The sequence below is a fragment of the Equus przewalskii genome, chromosome 16 (assembly GCF_037783145.1).
Source record: "Equus przewalskii isolate Varuska chromosome 16, EquPr2, whole genome shotgun sequence".
NCBI classification, from domain to species: Eukaryota; Metazoa; Chordata; class Mammalia; order Perissodactyla; family Equidae; genus Equus; species Equus przewalskii.
In genome coordinates this window covers 503862-529701 of record NC_091846.1, presented here as the reverse complement: position 1 = coordinate 529701, position 25840 = coordinate 503862, and the positions used below count along the sequence as shown (strand labels likewise).

At 43.4% G+C, this 25840-nt stretch overlaps 2 protein-coding genes and 1 long non-coding RNA gene across 13 annotated transcripts in view; 2 read left to right on the top strand and 1 right to left on the bottom strand.

Moving 5' to 3' along the window:
* Positions 1–8131, top strand: part of PSPC1 (paraspeckle component 1) — a 103299-nt gene extending 95168 nt beyond the window's left edge. For all 10 annotated transcript variants that reach the window (XR_011527727.1, XR_011527725.1, XR_011527723.1 and 7 more), the window contains one exon: positions 7858–8131. The gene's annotated coding sequence lies outside the window, so the exon portion shown is untranslated. The remainder of the gene's footprint in view (positions 1–7857) is intronic.
* The window catches only part of MPHOSPH8 (M-phase phosphoprotein 8), a 60781-nt gene continuing 37339 nt past the window's right edge, over positions 2399–25840 (bottom strand). The window contains exons 6-14 of the mRNA XM_070577768.1: positions 17324–17449; positions 17154–17242; positions 14226–14366; positions 13016–13102; positions 9261–9415; positions 6862–7016; positions 4350–4477; positions 3329–3412; positions 2399–2781 (exon numbers count right to left, since the gene is read on the bottom strand). Of these exons, the coding sequence (XP_070433869.1) occupies positions 2740–2781; positions 3329–3412; positions 4350–4477; positions 6862–7016; positions 9261–9415; positions 13016–13102; positions 14226–14366; positions 17154–17242; positions 17324–17449 (1007 nt within the window). The 3' untranslated portion in view covers positions 2399–2739. The remainder of the gene's footprint in view (positions 2782–3328; positions 3413–4349; positions 4478–6861; positions 7017–9260; positions 9416–13015; positions 13103–14225; positions 14367–17153; positions 17243–17323; positions 17450–25840) is intronic.
* On the top strand, positions 9404–24254 carry LOC103565793 (uncharacterized). 2 transcript variants are annotated; one of them, XR_011527730.1, is made up of 7 exons: positions 9404–9460; positions 17284–17980; positions 18564–18714; positions 18921–19037; positions 19399–19550; positions 19941–20092; positions 21659–24254. It is a non-coding gene; the product is annotated as an uncharacterized lncRNA (long non-coding RNA). The 2 variants fall into 2 exon arrangements; XR_548370.2 differs by lacking the exons at positions 9404–9460; positions 17284–17980; positions 18564–18714 and having other exon boundaries at positions 18750–19041.

Here is a 25840-nt window from a genome sequence, read left to right as displayed (position 1 = left end):
AAGATTTTATATTTTCCTTTTTCTCCCCAACGCCCCCCGGTTCATAGTTGTGTATTCTTCGTTGTGGGTTCTTCTAGTTGTGGCATGTGGGACGCTGCCTCAGCGTGGTCTGATGAGCAGTGCCATGTCGGCGCCCAGGATTCGAACTAACGAAACACTGGGCCGCCTGCAGCGGAGCGCGCGAACTTAACCACTCGGCCACGGGGCCAGCCCCTCGATTTCTCCATTTTTATTCAAAGACAAAACAGACTTTCATAGTAAATGGTTTATCAGGCCCTTCACTGTTAACATTGTGGGTTGCTAAACCATGTTAGCCCTAGTAAATTCTCATTAAAGTTTGAAAGCTACTAGTATAACGCTGAGTAGAATTCTAAAAGCACTACCTCAGCTTCAAATTGCAACTTGCTGACATTTGACTCAATAAATTCTACAAATTTAAGAACTAAGATGGGCATGACTTGGAAGATAGTGTATGAAATTGAATAGTTTCATATTCCTGGACTAAAACCCAAACTCCCCATCTAACTCTAGTTGTTTAACATTTATTGAGTGGCATTGGGTACTAGGCACTTCTCTTTGGTATAGATGTTGCACATAAAAGAACGTGTAATGAATGTGCTTTCCACTGTAGCCGTACTCAAGAGTAGACCAGATCTGAACGGCATAGCTAGCAATTTGAGTAACACTGTCCGTATCTCAGTGCACGCCAGAAAGGAGTAAGGGTTGAGAAGTCATGCATTTTTTTAATGATAAAACTGAAGCACAGAGATGTGTACTAATTGGTTTTCAATGAGTCTGGCCAAAGAGTGATGTATCCCATTTATGATTATTTCTGTGTAGTCATGAGATCGCGCATGGCTTAGATAATAAAGCTGTTATAGATTCTGTAACTATGAAGGAGGTTGCTTTGGTATCGACCTGTAATACTAAGCATATCTGTTAACCTTTTGGTAAGGTGCTGCTTGAGAACTGCTTTGTTTTCCAGAGAAATCACTGCTTAAGCTTTGTACATATTTTATTTAAATATCAAAGCAGCCACATCGCCTGCAGCATTAGCTGCCTCATCAGAGAGCCAGCAAGAAAGCTCTCTCACCTGGGACTCTTAACAGATTCCTCTTCATCTTTAAGGAACCAGATCTTTGAGCATTTACCCACTCACGGACAAGTGTGCTTTTCATCTAACTATAGAGAAGATATAGTTTAGAGCAGAACAACTGTTCAAATGTGTGGCTCTGTTACAGTTGTAGTAGACACAATTGCTTACAGACTTTAGTAGTGTATCAGGTACGAAACTGGTGGAAGCAAACACAACTCAAAGGTAGTGTTACCCCAAATTATCTACAACTTTCTGTTCTCTCCCTGACCCTGGGTCAGTCCCCCGTAAGCAACAGCTTCACCTGTGAAAAGATTTCATCCTTGCTGACCTTTCATAGCTTTCACGTTCTCAGCCTAAATAAATCCCTAAAGGAACTGTCTTCAGATTTCCTACTTGGTGTCTCTCCTAGAGAGCCTTGCCTCCTGGGTCCAGAGTGTTCTCATAAAGCTGTTATTGCCTTAGGCACAATTTTGAGATAAATGATCTCTCAACCAGTTTCTCTTAGTATCATGGTCCCTCAATGTTCCTGATGTGTGCACTTTGCTAGCAAACATCTTTTTTTTTAGAAAGGTATGAAATCAGATACAGTACTAGTACACGAGTCAACATAGTTGAAAAAGTCCAATCTCAGGTGTCATTTAGCTAAAAAACTACACACTGAGTATCCATCTTGTTTTGAAGCCCTGAGACTTGAGATGCAAAGAAAACAGACTAACATTGTGGTGTTTTGAGAAAACTGAGAAAAGGCCGTTTTAGTATGTAAAGTAAAAATGGCTCTCTGAAACAGCTATACAGATTGGGGGATCTGTGACACTGAGAATTTTTCATTAAAACTGTAACAACAATTCTAAAACTAATCAGGAACTAAACACTTCTACATATTTCCATAATGCAGAATGAGCTTATTAGTTTGCCAAATATTTCTTAAAAGAATGTGAGAGTGAGACCTGTGGGAAGTCTACAGAAGCAATGCCTCTTCCCATGAGGCAGTGTGGCGAGGCCCAGGCAGCCGTCCCAGGGTGCAGAACTGGGGCGCAGGTTCCAGCTTTTCAAAATTACTTGTTGGATTCCCAGAACAAGGGTAAAAGATCACATCCACTAGCTCCCTTTTATGCCTCATAATCTTCTGGTTTACATTTTTTGCTGTATCTTAGACTTATCATTTTGTTATATTTTCAAAGAATAGAGGATAACTGCAAACATACAAAGTTGTCCCCTCCAACTTGGGATCTGTGTCAGCTGCACGTCAGATCAGATCGCCCTCTAACCTGCCGGCCATGGTAGATAGTCAGACTGCAAGGGTGACAAATTCACACTTTATTTAGTGCTTAGGTAACTTGAATGTAACATACATATTATTCTTTTTTTAACACAGAAATTCACCAGGGCTCATAGAAAATTTCAAGTTAAAAAAAAGTCTTTTAATTTTCTTAAATAATCCTCATATGTACCGTTCCACATTGTGGAAAAAACTGGAATATGCAGCTTGGATGCAACATGAGTATTGCAGCACACTGGCGCAGATATCGATGTGTATATTTTATAGTATACCAGAATCACTGCCCATCTTAGAAGACTCGAAGGTTTACAGATGGGACTAAACCTGGACACGTTATAGCTGCGCCAGGATCCCACACCGTGAGTCACTGCAGCTGCACTCTGTACGCACCTATGAGCAACTTCACCTGTTGAGAGAGAACGCATCTACATTAGGACAGCCACACACACGGCCAAGACTTGTTTCTCTTGGCAGTATTTCCAGTTGGTTATCAATTGAGATTAGATTTTCACTATTTTAGTTAAATATTTTAGTTAAAATCCAAGTGCTTATAATTTGATTTTTAGGTTATTACGTTAAATAATCGTACTATTACATAGGCTACTCTAGTCCAGCTTCGTTTTACAAAGAGAGGTTAGTGACCAGCCAGCCTAGAGACATACATATGGCAATTAAAATACCAAAGCCTAGAACACAACTCAGACTGCTAGAAACCAGGTACTATATAAATACTGCATTCTTCCCATTAATACCTATCTTAACACGTTATTTACTTCCCATACATTTTAGATTCACACAGACACACCTAGCAGTGCTACCCTAGGGAGCACCTGTCTCTAGGACAGGCATACCAGGAACATCACAATATCCTGGACATTTTTTTGTAATGATGGGAAAGTAATGTGAAGTAACAATTTGAGCAGTAACACTAAATACGAGGAAAGGATTTTCACCTTAGCAGAGGGTACTTCCGTCAGCCTTATGAAGAGTTTATTGAGGCCTGCAACAGGGCTGAACGAGTAAACAAAATGACTGTCCTAGGGAAAGAGACCAAAAAGAGGTCAGTACTTCTTTAGACAAACTTCTGCATCTAGAAGCAGCCAGACTGTCTCAGTCTAAGAGTATAACCTGATCTTAAAGAGACTCCACAGATGGAGAAGTTTTGTATTTGTTTATATATTAGGCAGTAGGCTGTGATTTCTTTACTTTTCCCTTGATTTAGGAAAAAGATACAAATGACGGAAAAGCTTATAAGGTTTATCTGGAAAAAACAACCAGATAAATCATTAGGATTAGAATATATCCAGCCATATATGGCATGAGCGTTGAAAGTCTTCATAAGCTTTTAATTTTGCTTAATTCAGCCTAAGGAAAGAATTCTGGCAAAGGAATCATGCACAAAGATACTTCAAGAGCATTTTTTATGTTAAAAAAATTGATACAGCCACTAATAGATCAGTTATTTTATAAATATCTATTTTAAACTGTTCAAAGTGAATAAGAAGCAAAATTATAATGATTACCTAAAGTTACAAATTAAAACTAAGCATAAACACAACTAACGTCATAAAGTGGTTGTAACTGGGTATTCAAAGTATGAACAGGATACTTTTCGAATGCCCTAAATCTTTAAGTGAATGTTTGTAGTTACAATGGTGGGAAAACGCATAATATTTAAAGTTACCATGTTTCTTGTACTGTAACAATTTATATTCAGAATGTTGTAAAACATGATAAGCATAATTTGTGGCACAGGTATCAGACGTTTAGATTTTTTGTCAAAGATTTGTTTGGTTTACTTTTATTGACAAAATTTGGGATAATTTTACTTTATGTTTATGAGTCAACCTTATTTCCAACAATTGGTTTACTTAATTACAATTAACATTTTATTAAAAAACAGCAGTTTAAAAGTTATCTGTACTTTTGATTAGAAGAATGCACTTTTCACTAATGAACTACAGAAAACCTTACCAGAAAAACAGGAAGTTGAAATTTATCATTTAACACTACGGCTTGTACACTGCATGGTCCACAGAGCCGGGCAATAACTTCTTTACCCAAAAAGTTTGCGTGGAAAATGAACAGCAGGATGCCAGAGCCTGAAGAAGGGAGATGTAAACGTAGACTTCAACACCAATCCCAATGGCCCCTTTCAGAGCCCGAGGGAGGAGCAGCTGTGCTGGTGTGAGGCGGGCGCCCAGGTGAGCCTGGGTGGTGGCACTCGCCTGGTGTCAGCTCACACAAACCACCTGAGTCGGTCTCCAATTTCACAACTTGGTGGTGATGGTGCTATCTAGCATTTTCCCAACCAAAGAATCCTTTTTATTTTTCGCCCAAGTAATCCTGACTCATAGCCCATGGAACAGACTTTTTAAAATATGCTTTCCTACATTAAAGTTATTTTAGTTTAACAAAAAGTGGTATTTAAAAATTGTTGCTGGGGCTGGCCCCGTGGCCGAGTGGTTAAGTTCGCACGCTCCGGTTCAGCGGCCCGCGGTTTTGCTGATTCGGATCCTGGGCGCGGACACAGCACCGCTCATCAGGCCACGCTAAGGCGGTGTCCCACATGCGACAACTAAAAATACACAACTCTGTACCAGGGGGCTTTGGGGAGAAAAAGGAAAAATAAAATCTTAAAAAAAAAAAGTTGTTGCGCACTGAGTACATGTGTATGGAATCCAATCCACGGACATTTCTGTGGTTGTCGTCTTTTGGTGTGAGTTTGAGAGACTTTCCATTTTCTTCCACATGCTATTTTTGCCTTTTCCAAATTTTCTGATTAATATTAAAATCTTATTATGAGATTTGAAGCTTTCACTGAATATCCAAAATATTTGGCAAGATTCATTTACTAAACAAAAGCTGTACTTTTAATAATAGAAAATAGGTTCTGTTAAGCCATTTTTAACATGGCAACATATTGATCCAGGCCAGTTATAAACAAGAGGAGACTTCATAAAAGAGATCTCAGAGAACCATTTGCTTTATTTATTCTGGTCCCAGGAAAGAAAGGGCAGGCTGGGCCCATGGCTCTTTCATCTCTCCTTTCAAGCTACTTAAGGTCTCACATTGTAATTTTGCGCTCGAGCTTTATAATGCAATTTCCTCTTCCTTAGAGCACTGAGGATCGAAAAGCAGGAAAAAAGGCCTCCAAATAATGGAGGGCCAGTTTCCTCTGTGTCTTTTCCCCTCAGCTCCACTAGGAAATAGCAGTTGGGACAAAGGTTCAATACAGTCACGTGCCGCACCATGACGTTTTCACCAATGACCGACCGCATACATGACTGGTCCCGTGAGATTACTATCACAGAAGCCTATGTGTAGTAGGCTGTACCAGCTGGGTTTGTGTAAGTGCACGCTATGATGTTCGCACAACAGATGAAGAGAAACTTCCTGGTGGTCAGACATTGTACACGTGCAGGGAAAAACTAACCCCTAAGGCAGTCCAGTTGTACTGAAGCGCAGGCACTGTGACTGGTGGGCGGCTGGCCCAGCTAAGTGATTCAGTCAAGGCCCAGCCCTGTTCAGCCAGCCTCCGCACTCCCACAAATGGTCGCTTCAACAGTCGAAACTGCACATCACAGTTTTCAGTGCTAAGTTCACTGAACACTAAGATGTTAGAAATGTCTGGCTGTAATTGGTAGGGCTATATTTTCTTTAATTAACTACTCATTGATATATATTTTTTAAATAGGTGGGTGGGTTTCTTTTTACTGAAACAAAAAAGCCAGAGCCAACTTCCTACTTTCAGGCAGAGTTTTCTCCACTTCATATATGCAGCATGCATGCCCTAGAGAGGCCTTGGTCATGGTCTTGCCTGCAAAGCGCTTACTAAGCAGTAGATAGGAAGCAGAACTGAAGTGTCCATCTCTTGCTACTAAACTATACTATGAGGCAAGACATTTAGTTTTTTTTTCTTTTTAAAAGGGCAAGACTTCGGGCCGGCCTGGTGGCGTAATGGTTAAGTTTGTGTGCACTGCTTTGGTGGCCCAGGGCTCACAGGTTTAGATCCCAGGCAGGGACCTACACACTGCTCATCAAGCCATGCTGTGGTGGCGTCCCACACACAAAATAGAAGACTGGCACAGATCTTAGCTCAGGGCCACTCTTCCTCAAGAAAGAAAAAAAAAAGAAAGCAGCCAAGACTATTAGTAATAAAATTCAGGACAAACGTTGATTCTGGACTTAGAATCTTCAAGCTAAATCTCAATAAAACTCAATTTTAATAAAACTAGTATAATATTAACACCCAACTTGACCACTTTTCAAACAAGTCCTAACAGTGCTCTGTGGACCTCTCAGTCACTTGGGATGGTGGATATCAGTTAAGCCTGTTATTTTTTCTGTCAGAGTAGCTCCACTGTTGACATCATTATTACACATAATGGAGTTTCCTTAAGGTTTTGTTCAAAGGAAAAGTTCTGCCCAAAAACCGGTTAATATTTACAGTGTCACATTTCAAAATGAAAGAAAACAGGCTTACCTTCTGGTATGTTCTGTGGGGGTTTGTAATTGAAATCCGTTGAAAAATCAGGCCCCTCACAGAGACGATGACATGCTATTGGAAAAATGGGTTCTACTAACGCAAGACGTGCTTCAAAGTAATCCCTTATTGTTTCTTCTGCTACTCTTGACAGTCTAAAAGAGTACAGTAAGAGTTATTAATGCGAAAAGGACCATGAGTCATAAAATTATTAAATTGTTGAATGCCAATGAAGCCTTCCCAGATCAGCCTTTCAGGAAAAAAAAAAGCAGCAACTTGCCTCATCTTGCCGCCCTGCTCTGTTTCTCCTCGGCGCTCAGCACACAACACACTGTATCAACTTGTCTTACTACGTCCTCTCGTGGGGACTGAGGCTCCAGGGCAAGTCTTTCCCCCTTGCTCTCTCCATCTCCCCAGCCTTTTCAATAATGCCTGGCACATAGTACTTACTATGTATCTGTCTAATGAATGAATGATCAATTTGGAGAATTAGAAATGAAAAGTCCATTAAAAAATAAGTTGAAGAACTGCCACACATACAAAAGTCTTGTTACAGTACTTTGTTTAGAAAGCAGTCAAAATTATTAGTGCTGACTGAGAAAATATTTTTAAGCTCTCTTGCTGGGAAGGTAACCAGCTCTACACTGGTTTGCCTGGGATATTCTGATTTTAGGAGTGTAAGCCCAAAGTCCCAGGAAACTCATCACAGTTTCAAAACAAAGTCCAGCATCCCAGGAACCCCTCGGGCTCCGGCAAACCAGGAAGCCAGGTTGCCCAACTTGCTGGCCATCTGTGACTCTTACCCAGGTGAAGAGACAGAAGAGTTCACATCCCAGGATTCCTTGCAGCCATGAAGGCTGGTCGCAGACTCACTCAAACTACCGGTTGGATGAGGCTCCCAGCAAAGGCTGTCAAAGTGCGCAGACTCACCAGAGCACATGCCCTTTGACCTTTGCCTTTTTGTCTCGTCTGAAATTTACCTTTCCTTCTGTTTAGAATATAGATCCTACACCTGGCATTGGAGTAACCATCTTGCGGGCATGAAGATCCAAGTCATATCCTAAGTATGAGAGATGAGGAAGAGACGGGAAGAGTGGCTGTTCCTGCCCAAGGCTGCCCACCCCTGGACTCCCTGTTACAACAGTAAACACCTTATTTGTGTTAGCTACTGTTTGTGAAGTTTCTGTTATGTGTTGCCAAAATAATTCCTAAGTGATAAAAAGAAGAAAACTATTTGTATGAACTTCTAATAAAATGAGATGATCTGGAATTCATTTGAAAAGGAATAACTTGAATGGATAAACTGTAATACATCCAGACTATGGAATTATCACTCAGTGCTGAAAAGAGAAGAGCCATCAAGCCATGGAAAGATACGGAGGAACCTTCAATGTGTGTCACTAGTAAAAGTAGCCCGTCTGTAGGAAGAGGCCACACGCTGTATGGCAACTGCAGGACCTTGTGGAAAAGGCAGAACTATGGAGGCAGGAAAAGACGGGTGGTTGCCAGGGTTTCGGGGGCACAGGAGGGATAAACAGGAGCAGCACAGGGGATTTTTAGGGCAGTAAAACTACTCTGTGCGACACTGTAATGGTGGATTCGTGTCATTACACATTTGTCAAGACCCCTAGAATGTACAACATCAAGGTGAACCCCACTGTAAAGCCTGGACCCCGGGTACTAATGATGGGTTACTGTAGGTTCCCGGGTTACTACAAGGCTCCGCTCTGGCGGGAAGCTGATGACGGGGAGGCTGTGCATGTGTGGCAGCAGGGGGTATATGAGAACTCTCTGTACTTTCCTTTCTTTTTTTTAAAGATTTTATTTTTTCCTTTTTCTCCCCAAAGCCCCACAGTATATAGTTGTATTATATTCTTCATTGTGGGTCCTTCTAGTTGTGGCATGTGGGACGCTGCCTCAGCATTGTTTGATGAGCAGTGCCATGTCTGCGCCCAGGGTTCAAACCAACGAAACACTGGGCCGCCTGCAGCGGAGCGCGCGAACTTAACCACTCGGCCACAGGGCCAGCCCCGAGAACTCTGTACTTTCTGCTCAGTTTCACTGTAAAGCTAAAACTGGTCTAAAAAATTACGTCTATTTAAAAAAAGAAAAAAAGACTGAACTAAAGGTTTTAAGAAAGTGTGCGTGAGCCAAATTGAGGGCATAACTGTGATTTTAAGGAGACACTCCTGGATAGGACAGTGGTACGTGTGAAAGTTTCTTAAAAATAATCCATATACCACTTATTAAATTCATGATGTTTTGAGAGCAAAAACCCGTCAGGACTTGTACTTGACAATCTTTTTTGAGCAGCTCTACACAGGCCACTCCAGTTATGATGTGTCCAAAGAGATAGGAGACTTTGTGACTTGACTGTGACACATTCACTTCACACTTACGTCTCTAAATGATTCTTCAGCAAGTCGTACACCAATACGTTGTTACACTGCTTTGCAAAATGCAGCGCACTATTTTGGTGCTTGGACAAAATATTGCAGTCAGCTCCACATTCAATCACAAGTCGTACGATGTCTGAATTTCCTCTTTTACAGGCCTATGTGAGGAAGGAGGAGAAATAATTACTGACACCTAAAATAAGGTAACTACCAGTCAGTGTTTGCCCTTTTTGCCACATATGAGCCTGGAGTTCTTCATGGAGAGAGGGGAGAAAACCTGGGTCGTGCTCCTGAGTGTCAGAAACTGTCACATAAACGAGCGTGGGAGGCTCCTTTTACTCACTCAACAGCACAGAAATTTGTGTGCCACATTCATTCCTTGGGAAACGGGCAACTTTGAAAAAGATGCTTCTGTTTCAAGATAGAAGAAACCCTAGGCCTTTCTAAGCTCTATCGTGCACTGTGTTCAGCCACGTCCCATGTCCTATGACCCAGAATCTTAGCAGAGGTACCCAGAACAGAGAGCTTGCCCCTCACTCTTAGAGAAGTTAATACTGATCTTCCTCAACTTACGATGGGGTTACTCCCCGATAAACCCACAGTAAGTTGAAAATATTGTAAGTCAAAAAGGCATTTAATACACCTCACCTACCAAACATCACAGCTGAGCCTCACCTAAACATGCTCAGAACACTTCTTGCATTCCACTACAGTTGGGCAAAATCACCTAGCACAAAGCTTATTTTATAAGAAAGCGTTGAATCTCTCATGTAATTATTGAACACTGTACTGAAAGTGGAAAGCAGAATGGTTCTAAGTGGATCGGTGCTTTACCCTCATGATCACGGGGCTCACTGGGAGCCGTGGCTGCCACTGCCCGGCATCACGGGAGACGGCATGTTCCTGGCCCAGGAAAGAGAGCAAAATTCAAAATTCAAAGTTCAGTTTCTACCGAACGCATATCACTCTCGCACCATCGTTAAGTTGAAAGATTGTTAAGTGAAACCATCCTCAGTTAGGGACTGTCTGCACTGGGAATCTCTACCGCATCTCTTAATGCCACAAAGTAACTTCAGAACTTCCCTAGCGGCTGCCTTAAAGGACACTGACTAAGCACAGACACAAAGGTGAATTCAGCAAATCTAAAATGGAGCTGTGACAGTTTAAAGACCATTTCTGGAGTACAAAGACCTACATCCAGGGTTCTCTTCCTGTCTCTGTCAGTGCCTTCAGCTAAGCCCCTTAATTCTGAGTTTTGCTGTATCGTAAAGGACCAGGGCCAGGCCAGTGAGCTTTCCTCCAAGAACACAGTGGGAGCCTCAGCCCAGGCCAGCTGGTCTGCTGTCCACTCAGGGCCAGCATTTCTACAGAACGGCTACCTAGGTTGGGCAGCCGCCGGATCAGAGGGCACGCAGCTCTCCGGGGAGCTGACACACTGCCCTTCACAAAGCCGTAACTCCGTGGTTCTCAGCAGGGGTGAGTCTGCCCGCCAGGGAAGGTCAGGTAACGTCTGGAGACATTTCTGGCGTCACAACTGGGAGTGAGTGCTACTGGCATCTAGCGTAGAGGGCAGGGGCGCTTCAAAGATCCTGCAGTGCACAGGACAGCCCCACGGCAAAGAACGACCTGACAACACGGTCCACACTGGGAAGCTGAGAAGCCCTGCTGGGACCAACTACACCCCCACCAGTGGGCGAGAACGCGGTTTCTCTGCACTCTCCCACTCTGGGAAATGACCAATTTTATACATTATTTCCTGAGATGAAAAGGTTTTTATTTCAATTTCTGAAAGTCTTTCCCCATGTTTATTTCTTCTAATTCTAAAATTCAATAAAACTTAATAGACTAAATCCTTAAAGCAATTAAAATACTGTTTTTTCAGGAACAAGTACCTAAGTAAGTAAAAGACACTAAGCGTAGATACTGGCAGCCTAACTGAGACAGTACTGAGAGACGCTTTAAGCTCTCCTCTGGGGAGCAGCACAAACTGTCCCTCGACCCACCCTCCCTGCGGGCACTGCCCTCTCCTCCTCAGACAGGCTCCTGCGTACCCACCACACCCACCCACACCTCTGCACTCCCGGCAACCTCACCCTGAGACCACACACAACTCCTCCGACAGGGCACCGACCCCGGCCAAAGTGCAGGCTAACGGCACTTCTCAGCTCGGCCTCTGATGTTCTGATGATGTGCCCCAGTGGACACTGCCAGCCAGCTCTTGCCTGAACACTGCCTTCTCTTGGCGCTCGTGACGCCTCTCCTCATCTTTCTCCTACTTCTCTGTCCTTCCTGTGCAGCCTCCTGCCATCCCTGGCCTTTCTTACCTTTCCAGCTCTCAGTGAGTGACCCCATCCTCAGCCCATGGCTATAATCACTGTCGCCTACTGATGACTGCAAACCTGATGCCCCAGCCCACACCTGAGCTACAGCTCTCATGGGAAACACCTGAGCATTCCTAGCTCAAACGCAACAGGTACAAAGCTGAGTGCCCGTCTCCCCATCCATACCTGTGCTCCTCTGTTTGCTAACTTAGGAAACAGGATTACCACGTCCTGTGAATTGTACCTCCTTAAAAAACTGGTCAGCCTACCTACTTCTATCTCTGCTGTCACTACCTAGCTACAGACTATTATTTTACTTAATTTTAAGAATCACCCTACGCGTCTGCAAACTGCATGTCTTTCTAACCAATCCATATTCCCATACTGTCCTAGGGGCATTAAAAACAACCAACCACAGCCAGGCCCAGCCTTTCTTCTGATTATGTCTGAGAAACAGCTTGAACCTTGTAATGGCTCCCAACTGCTCTCAGGAGAAATGACTAATGCCTTAGCACGGATGTCGACAGTTTTCGTGCTCACTCCCCACACACACGACATTCATGCTCCAGATGATGTGCTGTTTAGGATACACCTGCTGATTTCTCAATAAGAAAAAGTTCAAATTCATGCTTTGAGGTGGCACCTTTGCTCTAAGCATATGGTAATAATAGAAACACATACAAGAAAACTGAAATTCCAAAGTAGGGCTCCTAAATAAAAGAAACATTTCCATGAACCAAAATGAAACAGAAACACAAGCAGTGAGCAAGGTTTAAACCTCGTGTGTGGACGAAGGCCAAGGGCGCAGGTGATCTAGGCCTTTTAGAACTAACAGAGACTCCAGATGAGACTCAGGGCCAGGCCACTGCTCACTCGGGGCTGGACCATGCTCCCTTCCTGACTCACAAAAGAAGGTTGAAAACAAGGACTTCAGACCAACAGTGACTTGAGTCAATGGCTTACACAAAGCTGCATCTCGGGGAGGGAGTAAGACAGAGCCTCCACATGGGAACTGAACCAAGCCACCCACAGCTCGGTGTCAGGACCTGCTCTGTCCTCACAGCACCATGGACCAGGAATTCAGAACTGGCCCAAGAAGAGGCTGGACCAGGCTGGGCCCAGAAGAGCCAAATGCAAAACCAGCCCATCCCTGCTAACCTGTGCTTCGTGTTCAGGACACAGCTTAGCCACCCACCACACCCACCCTAAGGCTTGTCCTGAATCCACACAAGACTGAGCTCGGTACAGACTTCCGTGTAATCTCACAGCTGTCACATTACTGGTGACACCGAGTTTTAACTGCTTCTGGTCTCCTTGTCCTCCTGCTCTGACCTTCTTGAGTCCAGAGACTGTTCTGCTCCCCATCCCACTCCCAGCCCCCAGCACAGTCCAGTGGTGAAGAGATTGAGGACCGAGCGACCCATGTGAGGCATTTACCTTCATTAGTGCGGTCTCGCCATTGCTCTGCTGCACATTTACAAATGCTCCTGCTTCCAAAAGAATAGCCACTGTAGTTAAAAAGTTCTATTAAAGGAAAAAAAAAACAAAAACAAATTTAATTCCCCAAATTCTTAAACAAATATTTTTAGATGTTTTGAAATGTTTTTCTTTTTTAACATTTTATTTTTCCTTTTTCTCCCAAAGCCCCCAGGTACATAGTTGTGTATTTTCAGTTGTGGGTTCTTCTAGTTGTGGCATGTTGGACGCCACCTCAACGTGGCCTGATGAGTGGTGCCATGTCTGCGCCCAGGATCCGAACTGGTGAAACCCTGGGCCGCAGAAGTGGAGCACGTAAACTTAACCACTGGGCCACGGCGCCGGCCCCAGATGTTTTGAAATTTTTAGCCACCAGAAAAATACTCAGATTCTATTCCAAGCAGGCTGGTGAACACAGTATTCCCGGTTCTTCATGTGCAGGGTCCCGCAGGAGCCGAAGGCCCCACTGCTCACGTGCCCATGCACAGCCACAGACCATTGTGCCAGCAACCTCAGTCTGAAGTTTAACCCCTGGTTTCAACATTAAGAACCTCTGCATATCAACCCTTTAAAAAGACAATATATGGGAACATTTTAATTAAATTATTAACCAAGAGGAACACTTAATTTCAATTATAAAAGATTTTTAAAAGATCTAAGATTGAAATCAATATTAGCACCTTAATCAGAGGTCTTTTTTCTTTTTTTTTTAAAGATTTTATTTTTTTCCTTTTTCTCCCCAAAGCCCCCTGGTACATAGTGGTATATTCTTCATTGTGGGTCCTTCTAGTTGTGGCACGTGGGACGCTGCCTCAGCGTGGTTTGATGAGTGGTGCCATGTCTGCACCCAGGATTCAAACCAACGAAACACTGGGCCGCCCGCAGCAGAGCGCGTGAACTTAACCACTCGGCCACGGGGCCAGCCCCTCAGAGATCTTTTTTCAACAAATCACTTCCAACTAGATAAATCACATTTTGAAAATTCTATTACAAAGTACTACTACTGGTTAAAAAAAATCTGTTCATGACAAGCCACAGATGAACTGAAGTATGAAATTTTGAAGTTACGTGACTACGTGACCATTCTATTTCACTACAGAAACAGACTCCATCTTAGTTCATGGGCAGGAATCCTCACAGGACGATGAAAGGCGTATCTTCAGTGACCAACCTTCTCCGCTGCGTGGATGAGGGCAGTGGTTCCGTTCTTCTGCCTCCCATTCACTTTGGCTCCTTTTCTGATGAGGAGCCTCAGGAGGTCATCTTGCCCGCCCGCTGCGGCAAGCATCACCAGGGTCATCCCGCTCGAATCCTTTATTGGTTTTGTTTAAGAAAAAACATGTCAACGTTTACTCAGAAAAATTTTCAAACTAAATCTTCTCACTTAGGATGTTTCAATGTGAAATCACTAAACTGCACTGATTTACCACCTACTTAGGTTTTTCACTAAAATATCCTAGTAAACAATCAGAAACTAATAACCTCTAGAAGTTTTTTCATATATAAATGTTACCATAAAATCTTACAACTTCTTTGTATTAAGTTCTAAAGGCACATCACCACTTTGCATGACAGAAAATGAACAGTGAATCTTGATGCTATACAAAAGGCAAAGGTAGTTATTTATCTATCTCACTTTTCAGGTCCAAAGTCTCCTGTGTTCTAGGTGAAACAGGTGAAACTCACACCTTCATTACATTCATTTAGTTGGCCCAAAGATATAAGGCGAGAAATGACCAGTGGAAGTAACATAGCCCATTCTATTGATGACAAGCTAAAATGCACGCTCTCTGGATGAGACAAATGTCCGCCACATAAATGCATTGTTGGGAAGTGAGAGAGTGACTGCTCTAAGGATAAAGAAGAACACTCAGAAGTAGGACACAGGACACTGATATGATTAGTTTCTAAGAGGCCAGGACAAGACAGAGAAATTAAAGAAATGTGCTTTGAATACAGATAAAATTACATAAAGCTGACAAAAAATAAAAAGGTAATTATCAGTTAAATATTTCCAATCACTAGTTGAAACACCATATGGGGAACAAAACGATTTATTAAATAGCATTTGATAAAACCAAATTCTAATACAATAGGAGTTAATTTGGCTCTAATCTGAAAGTTTACACAACTTGCCTGTATGAGCAAACTGAGGGAGCACAAATCTAAGAAAATTATCCCTGGGGGTATCACCTGAGACAGATGCAAGAGAATCCACCACAACTGAAATAACACAGTGTGACCACTTCCTCTCAGTCATAACGTATCTTATTACTACAAAACTTGGTACGTGAAAAAAAACTTCTTCTAACTTCAGAAAGTTCCCTGCAGCTACTATGCTTTATTAATAAGAGCAAGCTACATAAGTATTAAAGTAGGAAAAAAAAAAAAACCCAAAATCCATCCCTAATGAAAACTTAAGCAGCTAAAAGAAGAAAGGACGTAGAGGAAGATAAAGGCTAACCAGAAAAAACCAAAGCACAATCCTCACGCTTGAGACCCTCAAGGGGAAATCCACACCCACATCAGAGAAAGAACTGTCTCTGTCACCACTATTATTCAAAATGTCAACAATTTCACAAGACCAGAAAAGAAACGTTATTGGAAAAAAGGGAAACAAGTTATTTTTTAGCAGATGATCAAATTCTCTACCCAGAAAATCCAAGGTTTTCTTGATTTAATTGTGGATTTTCTGGGTTTAATCTTTTGAGATTACAGTTCAAAACAGTTATTGGGGGGCTGGTCCTGTGGCCGAGTGGTTAAGTTTGTGCGCTCACTTCGGCAGGCCAGGGTTTCTCTGGTTCGGATCCTGGGCGCAGACATGCACCCCCTCATCAGGCCATGCTGAGGTGGTGTCCCACATGCCCCAACTAGAAGGACCCGCAACTAAAATATACAACTATGTACTAGGGGGATTTGGGGAGATAAAGAAAAAAACAGGAAAAAAAATTTAAAAATTATCAGAGTAAGAGAATCTCATAAAGTGACTAAAGACAACACACACAAACATACACAGAGAAATCAATAGCTTTATCATTAATGTAATAACCAGTTAGAAAACAAAATGTGGGGGAAAAGATCCTAATGATCATAGTAAAATAACTAATAAAGTATGTAGGAATATAATCTAAAATAAATGTACAAGAACTATATGAAGGAAAAAACTCATAAAACTTTGCTTAAGGGAAAAAATGAAGAGCTGAATAAAGGTAGTTATGTTCCTAGATGGAAGACTCAAAACGTAAACATGCCAATTCTCAGCCAAATTTAGTCTACACGTATCATGCAATTTCAATCAAAATCCCAGTAACTGGTTTTTTTTTCCTGCTTTTTCTCCCCAAATCTCCCCAGTACATAGTGGTATATTTCAGTTGTGGGTCCCTCTAGTTGTGGCATGTGGGATGCCGCCCCAGCATGGCCTGATGAGCAGTGCCATGTCCGTGCGCAGGATCTGAACCAGCGAAACCCTGGGCCACTGAAGCGGAGCGCGCGAACTTAACCACTTGGCCACGGGGCTGGCCCCCCAATAACTGTTTTGAACTGCAATCTCAAAAGATTAAACCTAGAAAATCCACAATTAAACCAAGAATACTAAAGAAGAAAATATAAAAATCTTTTCTAAGACAAAGCACTCAAAAGTCAAAAAGGAAAAGATCAACAGACGTGACTACCTAAAAATAAAAACTCTCTAAGCCATAAAAGACCCAAAAACCAAAGCCTAAAAACTAGGAAGAAAGGGTTAATATGCCTTCAAGTATAAACCCTAATAAATCAGTACGAAAAACCCAGCAGCAACTGAAAGACAGGCAGTTGCGATCAAACCTGAGGGACAACACAAAGAAAAGGAGTCACTCACACTCCTCCAGGCTGCGGAGGTGACACACAGACACTCAGAGGACAGCGGAACCAAATGGTTATTTCAGAGGCTGGAATGACAGGGACTATCATTTTCTACATTATCTATTTCTACAATGTTCGAACTTTATAAAGTGAACATGCATTACTTTTATAATTAAAAACAGAAGTAAAAAATAAAACTGAATTCTTTTAAGAGTGACTTTCCATCTTACTTTCATGAGAGTTTACAAAGACATATTACCTCTTGGTCCAGGTTATACTCTTCATTTGAATTAAGTGCAACCTTTACAGTAATATAATCCCCATTTTTCACAGCATCCCTCAATAAATCTAAAAAGAAAGAAATGATAAATTAGGTTTTATCTATCTAGATTTCATGAAAAGGATCCCCATAATTCCAAAACTACGCACTACTTGGAATTGCATCCGCTGAAGGAAAATTCTCATCTTCCCCATCAAGATGCTTCTGGAAGTCTTCTAACGTCATCCATTCTAGCTGTAAGTCCATGCCCAAACTCAAGATCTGTTGTTTGCCATCTGGAACACACAAGAACCTTAGTAAGTACATTTTTCTGGATAATAAAAAAATACAATGCGGTTTTATTAAATCTGTGGCGTCAAAACCAAAGCTTTATATATGCTCTTACATATATCATTATGTAACTCAGTCTTTAAATTTCTGATTTTCTTCGGCAAGCAATATGAACACCCACATTTAGATGTCACGGTGCTTCAAAGGCATAAAGATAAACAGGTAACTTATTAACTCAAACAGTGAAATATGAATTTTAAGCACAGGATTAAGCAGCTCAGAGGAACAGAGAAATCACAGGGATTCAGGAAGAGGACTCTACCATTTCCTTCTTTGGCCATTCTTCTTGGACAGACATTGCTTTCAATCATTTATGTAGGTAAAGTCACTCTAAATGTGTAAACCAGACCTGTATGTAAATAAGTCATTGCTTACTGATCCTTCCAGACTCAGCTCCAGCTTCTCCTCCTGGAACCCCTCTCTGCTGAGTACCCCGCCGTGCTCCCACGGCTCTCTACTGCCCATCACACCACGAGGCAAGTGCAAGCTGCTCCCCTCATTTGTCTGATCCACAGGCTCATTAACACTTTGGACGGACATGGTCGTCCCCTACTGGCAGTGCAATCAATGAGATGTGAGCATAACTCATTGGAGAGGAACTCAAAATGACTGTACTATTTTAAAAAGTTGAAAAGCACAAATATTTGATGGTAAGAGTGAAAGGATTTTCACCTAAAATCAATTCCTCAAACTACACAGATGTTATGCAGTTAACCTTGCCATAGAAATGAAGTTTGTAAAAGAGACGAGAATAAATGCAGGAACTTGTCCCAGAGCTCTGAACCCAAACACTTCCTGTGCTGCCTCCAAGAGCACTCCATCGGAGACAGCACTGCCTTTGCAGCTACCCGTCCTGGATCTGAATCCCAGCTCCATGTTACCTGGATGTCTTTGTCTAAGGCATAAACTTGCTGCACCCCACTTTCTGAATAATGACAGTAGTGTTAACAATGAAAGCAGCTAACATTCATTAAGGAGTGTGAACTTATTTAAACGAATTAATACACTGAATTAATTTGATTTAATACACAATAACCTGTAAAGGGATACATGTTACAGATGAGGAAAGTGAGGCTCAGACACACACACCAGGAAGCCAAGAGCCACAGCTGCAATGAGACGTATCTGAAAGCACAGGTGGACCTCCCCCACTGCAGCGCCACAACAGAGCACACAGAAAGGTCTGGGAGCAAGAGAGATGAGCGTTCAGGTAAGCTGAGACAACAGCATCTGATTTACAGGACTGGCACGGAGCTACAGGGTCAGAAAGGGTTATGCTGCAGCTCAGCTTTCTGTCTCTAATGAAGCCAACTGGTTCAAACTCCTCTCTTCATTCCTACCAAGGACTGCATCTTGGATCTTAACTCAGCATCTGGTGGTTTTAACTTTTTCTCTTTATTTTTAATAAAAAACTAGATGTAAAGGAAAGATCGTAGGTAACGAGGTGAACTCTGTGAATGCGGCACTGCCCTGAACACAGAACCACTCTAGGCCACGCGTGCTCCCTTCTACCCCACGACACCGACCGCAGAGGCAGGTCTTGTACATCTGGGATTCTGGTCTGTCATTCCCTTTCATTCTTTTTTAAAAGTAGTATGGTTATAAATACATGTATCTGAAAAAAATCTGCAGTTAGTTTTGGTAACTTCTTAGTTTCATAAAAATTGCTTTCTGTGATGGTTAGTTCTGTGTGTCAGCTTGACTGGGGAAGCCTGGACAGCTGGTGAAACATGGTTTCTGGGTGTGTCTGGAAGAGGTTAGCATCTGAGTCAGTAGGCTGAGTTAAAGATCCCTCCTCATCAGGGTGGCCCAACATCACTGAATCCCTGGCGTGGCCGAGGAAGGGAGATTTCTCTCCTCTTGAGCTGGGACATCCCTCTTTTTCTGCCCTCAGATTGGAGTTCCTGGTTCTTGGGCCTTCAACTCCAGGGCTTACACCATCGGCTCCACGGTTCTCAGGCCTCCGGACTCGGACACCACCAGCTTTCCTGGGTCTCCAGCTTGCACATGGCAGACTGTGGGAGTCTGCTAACCCTCCATAATTACGTAAGCCAATTCCTCCTAATAAATCTCCTTTTCTCTCTCTCTCTCTCTCTCTCTCTCTCAATATATCCTATTGGTTCTGCTTCTCTGGAGAACTTTGACTAACACAGTATCATACTGCATTATTCTTTATATATTTTGGATACTAATCCTTTGTCTTTCTGCCCCTTTTAATAGTAACTTTGATGAATGGAACTAACTTTTGTAGTCAATTTTATTACTCTTTTCTTTTTGGTATTTTTTTGTGTCTTGTTTAAGAAATCCTTTCCTACTTCCAAGGTTGGACAGACATGATTCTTTATCCTCTAAATACCTAACATCTAACTGTCCTCTTTATATTTAAGGCCTTAATCCATGAGAGTTTGATCTTCATGTACCGTGTTTCTTCCACAGGATAATCAATTATCCTCACACCATCTACGAAGAGTTCATCCTCCCCATGGATCTGTATTGCCACTTGTCATCTACCCAGTTTTTAGATCTGAGAGAGTCTGATTATGAGGTCTCTGCTCTGTTGAGTAGCTCAGCTACCTTCTCTGTGCCAGGTAAATACTCTATCTACTGCTATAATTTTATATAAAGTAAAGCGCCACTTAACAACGGGGACACATTCTGAGAGACGCATCATTAGGTGATTTCCTTGTGGTGTGAACATTGTAGACTGCACCTACACAAACCTAGGTGGTACAGCCTACATCACACACCAGACTATATGGTACTAATCTCATGGGACTGCCGTCGTATATGCGGTTGGTCCTTCATTGATGGAATTTCCTTAAGCTGTGCATGCCCCGAGTAGGTTCTGATTACAGCTGGGATAACCAGATCTGGCTTCTTTAGTCTTTCACATAAATCTTAGAATCAGTATTTGTAAATTCCACAGGAAATTATGCTGAGATTTTGACTGGAACCACAGTGACACTACAGACCAATGTGAAGAGAATGACAAATTTATAAAACTGTATTTTCTATTAATAAAAATGGTATACATAAATTTTATTAATAACTTGCAAGAAACTTTTATAATTTTCTCCATACAGGTCTTACATATCTTTTTGAAATACATCCTTAGCAATCTTTTAAAAAGTGTTGCTGTTGAAAATTATCTTCTTAAAATTAATTTACTATGTATGTAGAAATGTATATAGAAATGTACATTATATAGAAATATATATATAGAAATATAGTTAATTTTTGTACACTGGTCTTATATCCACCTTGCTAAACTCTTAGAATATTTCTAATAATTTATTTATAGATTCTTTCAAGTTTGCTACATGTATTATGCCATCTGATAATGGACAGCTGTTTTTTGTGTGTTTATGGGCGGGGCGGGTGGGGGGGTGGCTTCTTTTCCAATGCTTAGGTCTTTTCATTTTTTAGTGTCTTACTGTGCTGGGTAGACCTTAATATAACACTGAACAAAAGTGGTGATAGACTGCACCTTTGCATTGTTTCTGATTTAAAAGAAATGTTCCCAATGTTTCACCATTAGAAAATATGTTTGCTGAAGGTTTAATGCTCTTTATTGACTGAGAAAGCTCCCCCCTTTTTGCTAGGTTTTGTTTTTTAAAAATCAAGAATGCTATTAAATCACTTAATTCCTAAGGAACATCCAGCGTGATCTAAGAGGTTATGTTTTTACTCATGGCTACATTTAATTTGCTAATGTTCTGTTTGGGATTTTTACATCTGAGTTCGAGTGAGCTTGGCCTGTCATCTTCCTTTCTTACATAGTTTTTGTCTGGTTTTGGTACTGAAGCTATAAAGGGCTCACAGAACGACTTAGCATTCTTTGTCTGTTTTCAAGGAAGAAAGCTCTTACATATGAAACCATCTGTGCCTGGTGTTACAATTTGTAAGGCTATTTTAAATTGCTATTTCATATTTTTTAATAGTATAAGACTATTCAATTTTTGTATTTCTTCTTGGGTCAGTTTTGTTAAACTGTATTTTTCCAGGAATTTTCCCACTTCATTGCGTTTTTTCACATCGACTGGTAAGAAATCACTCATAGAATTCTTTTATCTTTTTAATCTGGACACAATCTACAATCACGTCTCTTTTTTCATTGGAAATATTCTTTAAGCCTTCATTCTTTTTTTCCTTAGAGGACTGTCTATTAGTCTTTTCAGTGAAGCAACTTCTGGCCTTAATGATGCTCTCTATTGTTGGAGGAGGTCACTGACTGAGAGCATGAGACTGCTGGCTTCCCCAGAGCTGGACCTGGGCAACGGGAGGCCCCTGCCCTATCCTTGGAATGCATGTTCTGCTCAACGTTTCCATGGTAGAAACCACTTCAAGGACACAGCCTTGAGAGCGTAAGGTGTTGCTGAGACCATCTGGACTGATTCGTGACTGAACTACATTCAGGCATTCGGGTGGGTGGGTGTGGGGATCTACTCGTCCGGCACTGCCCAAGACAAGCCTCCTATGTAAGTTCCCTTGCTGATTAAACCTGCCACCCCCCATCTGGAGTGGCCTGCCTCTTTCGTCAGGCTCTCCCTGCCCTCTGTGTCCGGGGGCCAGTTTCAGGTTTCACCTGGGCAACGCCCGTGGTTGGGACTCAACAAGTGGCGAGCTGGCCAGGAGACTGAAGAGATGGGTCTTGGGAAAGAGGCATCTGGGGGGGAAATCTCGTGTTGACTATTGACCTCTCTGTGGGGAGGGGTAGACTGTATGTCAGATGCTTGTGGAGCGCCACCTGACTACAGGGACACTCCGAAAATGCTGGCTGTTTTAATGCCTTTGCTTAAGAAACTGCGGATGGCACACTGCAACAAAAAAGAGAAAGGAATGGCAGCTACAGAAGGCTGGCCTCTACTGTGGGCAGTTCAGCGGCCACCGATGCCCAACTGGCATCTGAAGCTCGTACAAAGTTGGAAGAACAGCTGAGGATAGAGAAAGATGTACGGTATCCACTACTCTGCTAGCACTGGGGCTGGCAGACAAAGTGAGAGAGCAGGGTAAGTCGGAGACCTCAGTGTGCCATTGTGCAAAGCTGGGAGGATGCAAGCTGCCTTAGATTAAGGTCCAAGTGCTTGTGACAAAGCCGACTGAGATACTAAGAGGCAGAATCGCTGGGAAAGTGATGAGTGAGGAGGATGTTGTGGTGACTGACAGTGCAACGGAAGAAACACCCCATGCCCTCCAACCCCTAATACAAAGGAGAACAAAGCACAGCAACAACAACCCCAGGCATCAGGGCAGCCCCCAGTGCAGGAAACTTTCATGATGAGAGAATACCGCAGGCTGAGCTTTCTGATATAGCTGCCAAGTTCCAGCAAAAGGCCAGGGCAAGTATCCAGGCACGGTTGGTATAGCCATGGGAGACGGGGGGAGGTGATGGTACTTCTCTGACCCAGCAGGAGGCAGAGAAGAGGAGCAACATCCCCACAGCCCGCCCACCAGCAGTGCCTGCATGGTGTGCAGTTCAAGGCACTCACTCCCTTACAGACTGGATTATTCCTGCCTGCAGGGAGGCGTGGCCCACTGAGGGGGATGCCCTGGGCACCTGGAAACCTATGCAGGAGGTACAAGAAATCCTTAGGGAGCTGGGAATGAGACAGGCCATCTACTCCCTGTCTTTGAAGGCCCTGATCAGGTCAAATTCACTGTAGCAATGAAAGCCAAGACACTCCAGTCCACCCCAAGCACCTGGTATGGGACACTGATATCCATGGTGAGCCCAGCTGGATAAGATGTTTATGATGTTGGGCAATCCATTGCTGATCTGAGAGAAACTGACAAATCCTCGGCTGTGGGAAATACCTGAGACAGAGAGGGAGCTCAAAAAGCCAAAGGTCCATCGCAGTCAGTTATAAAGCATCCAGTAAAAGCAACCTGAACAGACAGATGGACAACCCAATGCTGTGTTGTTGGTCAGCCTGTGGAAAGCCTTACAATCTGAACAACAGTTTAGACCTGCCCCACCTGCCCCACCATGCCCGATGCTCCGCCTGCTCAAGCGGAGGCCTCACAGGTACAGTCCTGTTCAGGGTGCGTGCCTCCCACACCCCAGGTATAGGATGCAGGCTAAGATCGCCTTCAGGTGAGGGCTGTTGCGGGTAACTGGAGGCCTCGTGTTGAGCTCACTACTCACTGTCCCCCAGAAATAAACAAGAGGTGATGGCTCTGGTGGACACTGGAGCCGAATGTACTCCAATCCATGGTCACCCTCAGAAGTGTTCTGGCCCCTCCGTGCCACCGATGGGTATGGGAGGCAAACGGTTATGGTGAGGAAGGTCCCTTTGACACGGCAAATTGGGCATTTTCCCCCACAAGAACACAAGGTTTTTCTCTCTCCAATACCAAAGAACGTACTGGACAATGATAACCTGTAAGGTCAAACTCTGCAAACTTCTATCACTGAATTCTGCCTCCAGGGTAGAGTAACTAAACCAGTACTGAGGGGAAACCCCAACTGGGAACCAGTAAGTCTCTAGACCCTGCAAAGAGTGATAACTGTCAACAATATAAATTGCCTGGGGGCTGGCCCCGTGGCCGAGTGGTTAAGTTCGTGCGCTCTGCTGCAGGCGGCCCAGTGTTTCGTTGGTTCGAATCCTGGGTGCAGACATGGCACTGCTCATCTAAACCACGGTGAGGCAGCGTCCCACAGGCCACTAGAAGGACCCACAACGAATAATATACAACTATGTACTGGGGGGCTTTGGGGAGAAAAAGGAAAAAAAATAAAAATAAAAAAAATAAATTGCCTGGCAGCATAAGGAAACAGGAGAAATTATCCAAGAACTGCACCCAGCAGGTACTATGCGCCCTGCCCATTGTGCTTTCAACAGCCCTGTATGGCTGGTAAAAAAGCCAGAAGGCTCATGACAGATGATTGGTGTCCATGAACTACTGAGAACTGAACACGGTGGGGGCCCCCAGCCGTGTGGCTGTGCCCAACACTGCCAACACCTTAGATAACTTGGCTACAATCCGAGAAGGGTGCTGTGCTGTACTGGACTTAGCAAAGGCTTTTTTCAGTATACCTCTGGCCACTGAGTCACAAGATCTATTTATCTTCACGTGGGAGGGGCAACAATGGACTCTCAAGTGCTTCCCCAAGGTTACCTGCACATCCCCACTGTATGTCATGGAATGGAAGCCCAAGACCTGTCCCTGTTCTCCTTCCCCACATCAGTAAAATGGGCCTATTACACTGATGGTATAATGTTAACATGTGAAGACTTGCCTCTGCTGCGTGACACTCTGCAGACTTTGCTGGAACATCTGTGAGAGAGAAGATGGGCAGTGAACCCATAGAACATCACCGTAAAGTTTTTGGGAGTCATTTGGTTCGTAAGATGTGCAATGACCCAAAAGCTGTGTTTGACAAGATGCAAGCCTATCCAACCCTAAGAACATGAAAGAAGTGAAGCCTTTCTGAGGATTTGGGGGTTTTGAGGACTTTTATTCCTACCTGGCACAGTGCCTCCATCCCTTACACCACCTGGTAAAGAAAGGACAAGTGTGGAGAGAACATCAGAGCAGCAAGCCGCCTTTGAGAAGGCAAAGAGCCAAGTAAAGCAGATTAAAGCTCCGGGCATCTCTGAGGCAGGGCTCCCACTGGAGTTAGATGAGTCTGGGACCCCAGAAGGTATGGGTGGGCACTGTGGCAAAGACAACAAAAAGAGACAGTACCTCTAAGATTTTGGTCCCAGTTCTGGAAGAGGGCAGAAACCCCCACAGAGTAACAGCTTCTAGCAGTGTACACAGTGCTTCTCCAGGTAGAGCCTCTCAGGAACAAATGGCATATTATGGTAAGAACTTCCCTTCCTATCAAGGGTGGTTTGATAATATGTTCCACTAACCCACCTCTGCCATGGCTCAGACTCCAACTTTGACTACATGGCATGCCACTTGCAGCAGAGGAGCACCTTGTCCTCCAGCCCACTGTCTCTACAAACGCGGGGGCTACCAGCATCTCTACCCTGTCCAGATGCCCTCATCCCTATTCCTGTGGCGGCCCCTGCGGCCTGCAGAGAGGGAGTAGGGGCAGTTCTCACTGACGCCTCGTACATAATGGATCTAGTCGGGGCAGCCCATCCTCATGAACTGCAGTCGCTATTCAGTCCAACAATGACACCACCTGGATGGAAACAGGAATGAAGTGCGGCAGCCAGTGGGCTGAACTCAGAGTGGACTGGCTGGCGATCCCTCAGGAGCCCTGGCTGATAACCCTTTGCACTGACAGTTTCGCGGTTCTAAAGGGATTAACCCTGTGGTTTGGACAGTGGGAAGCTGAGGGGTGGTGATCATGAATAAGCCCTTGTGGGGTCAGGAGATGG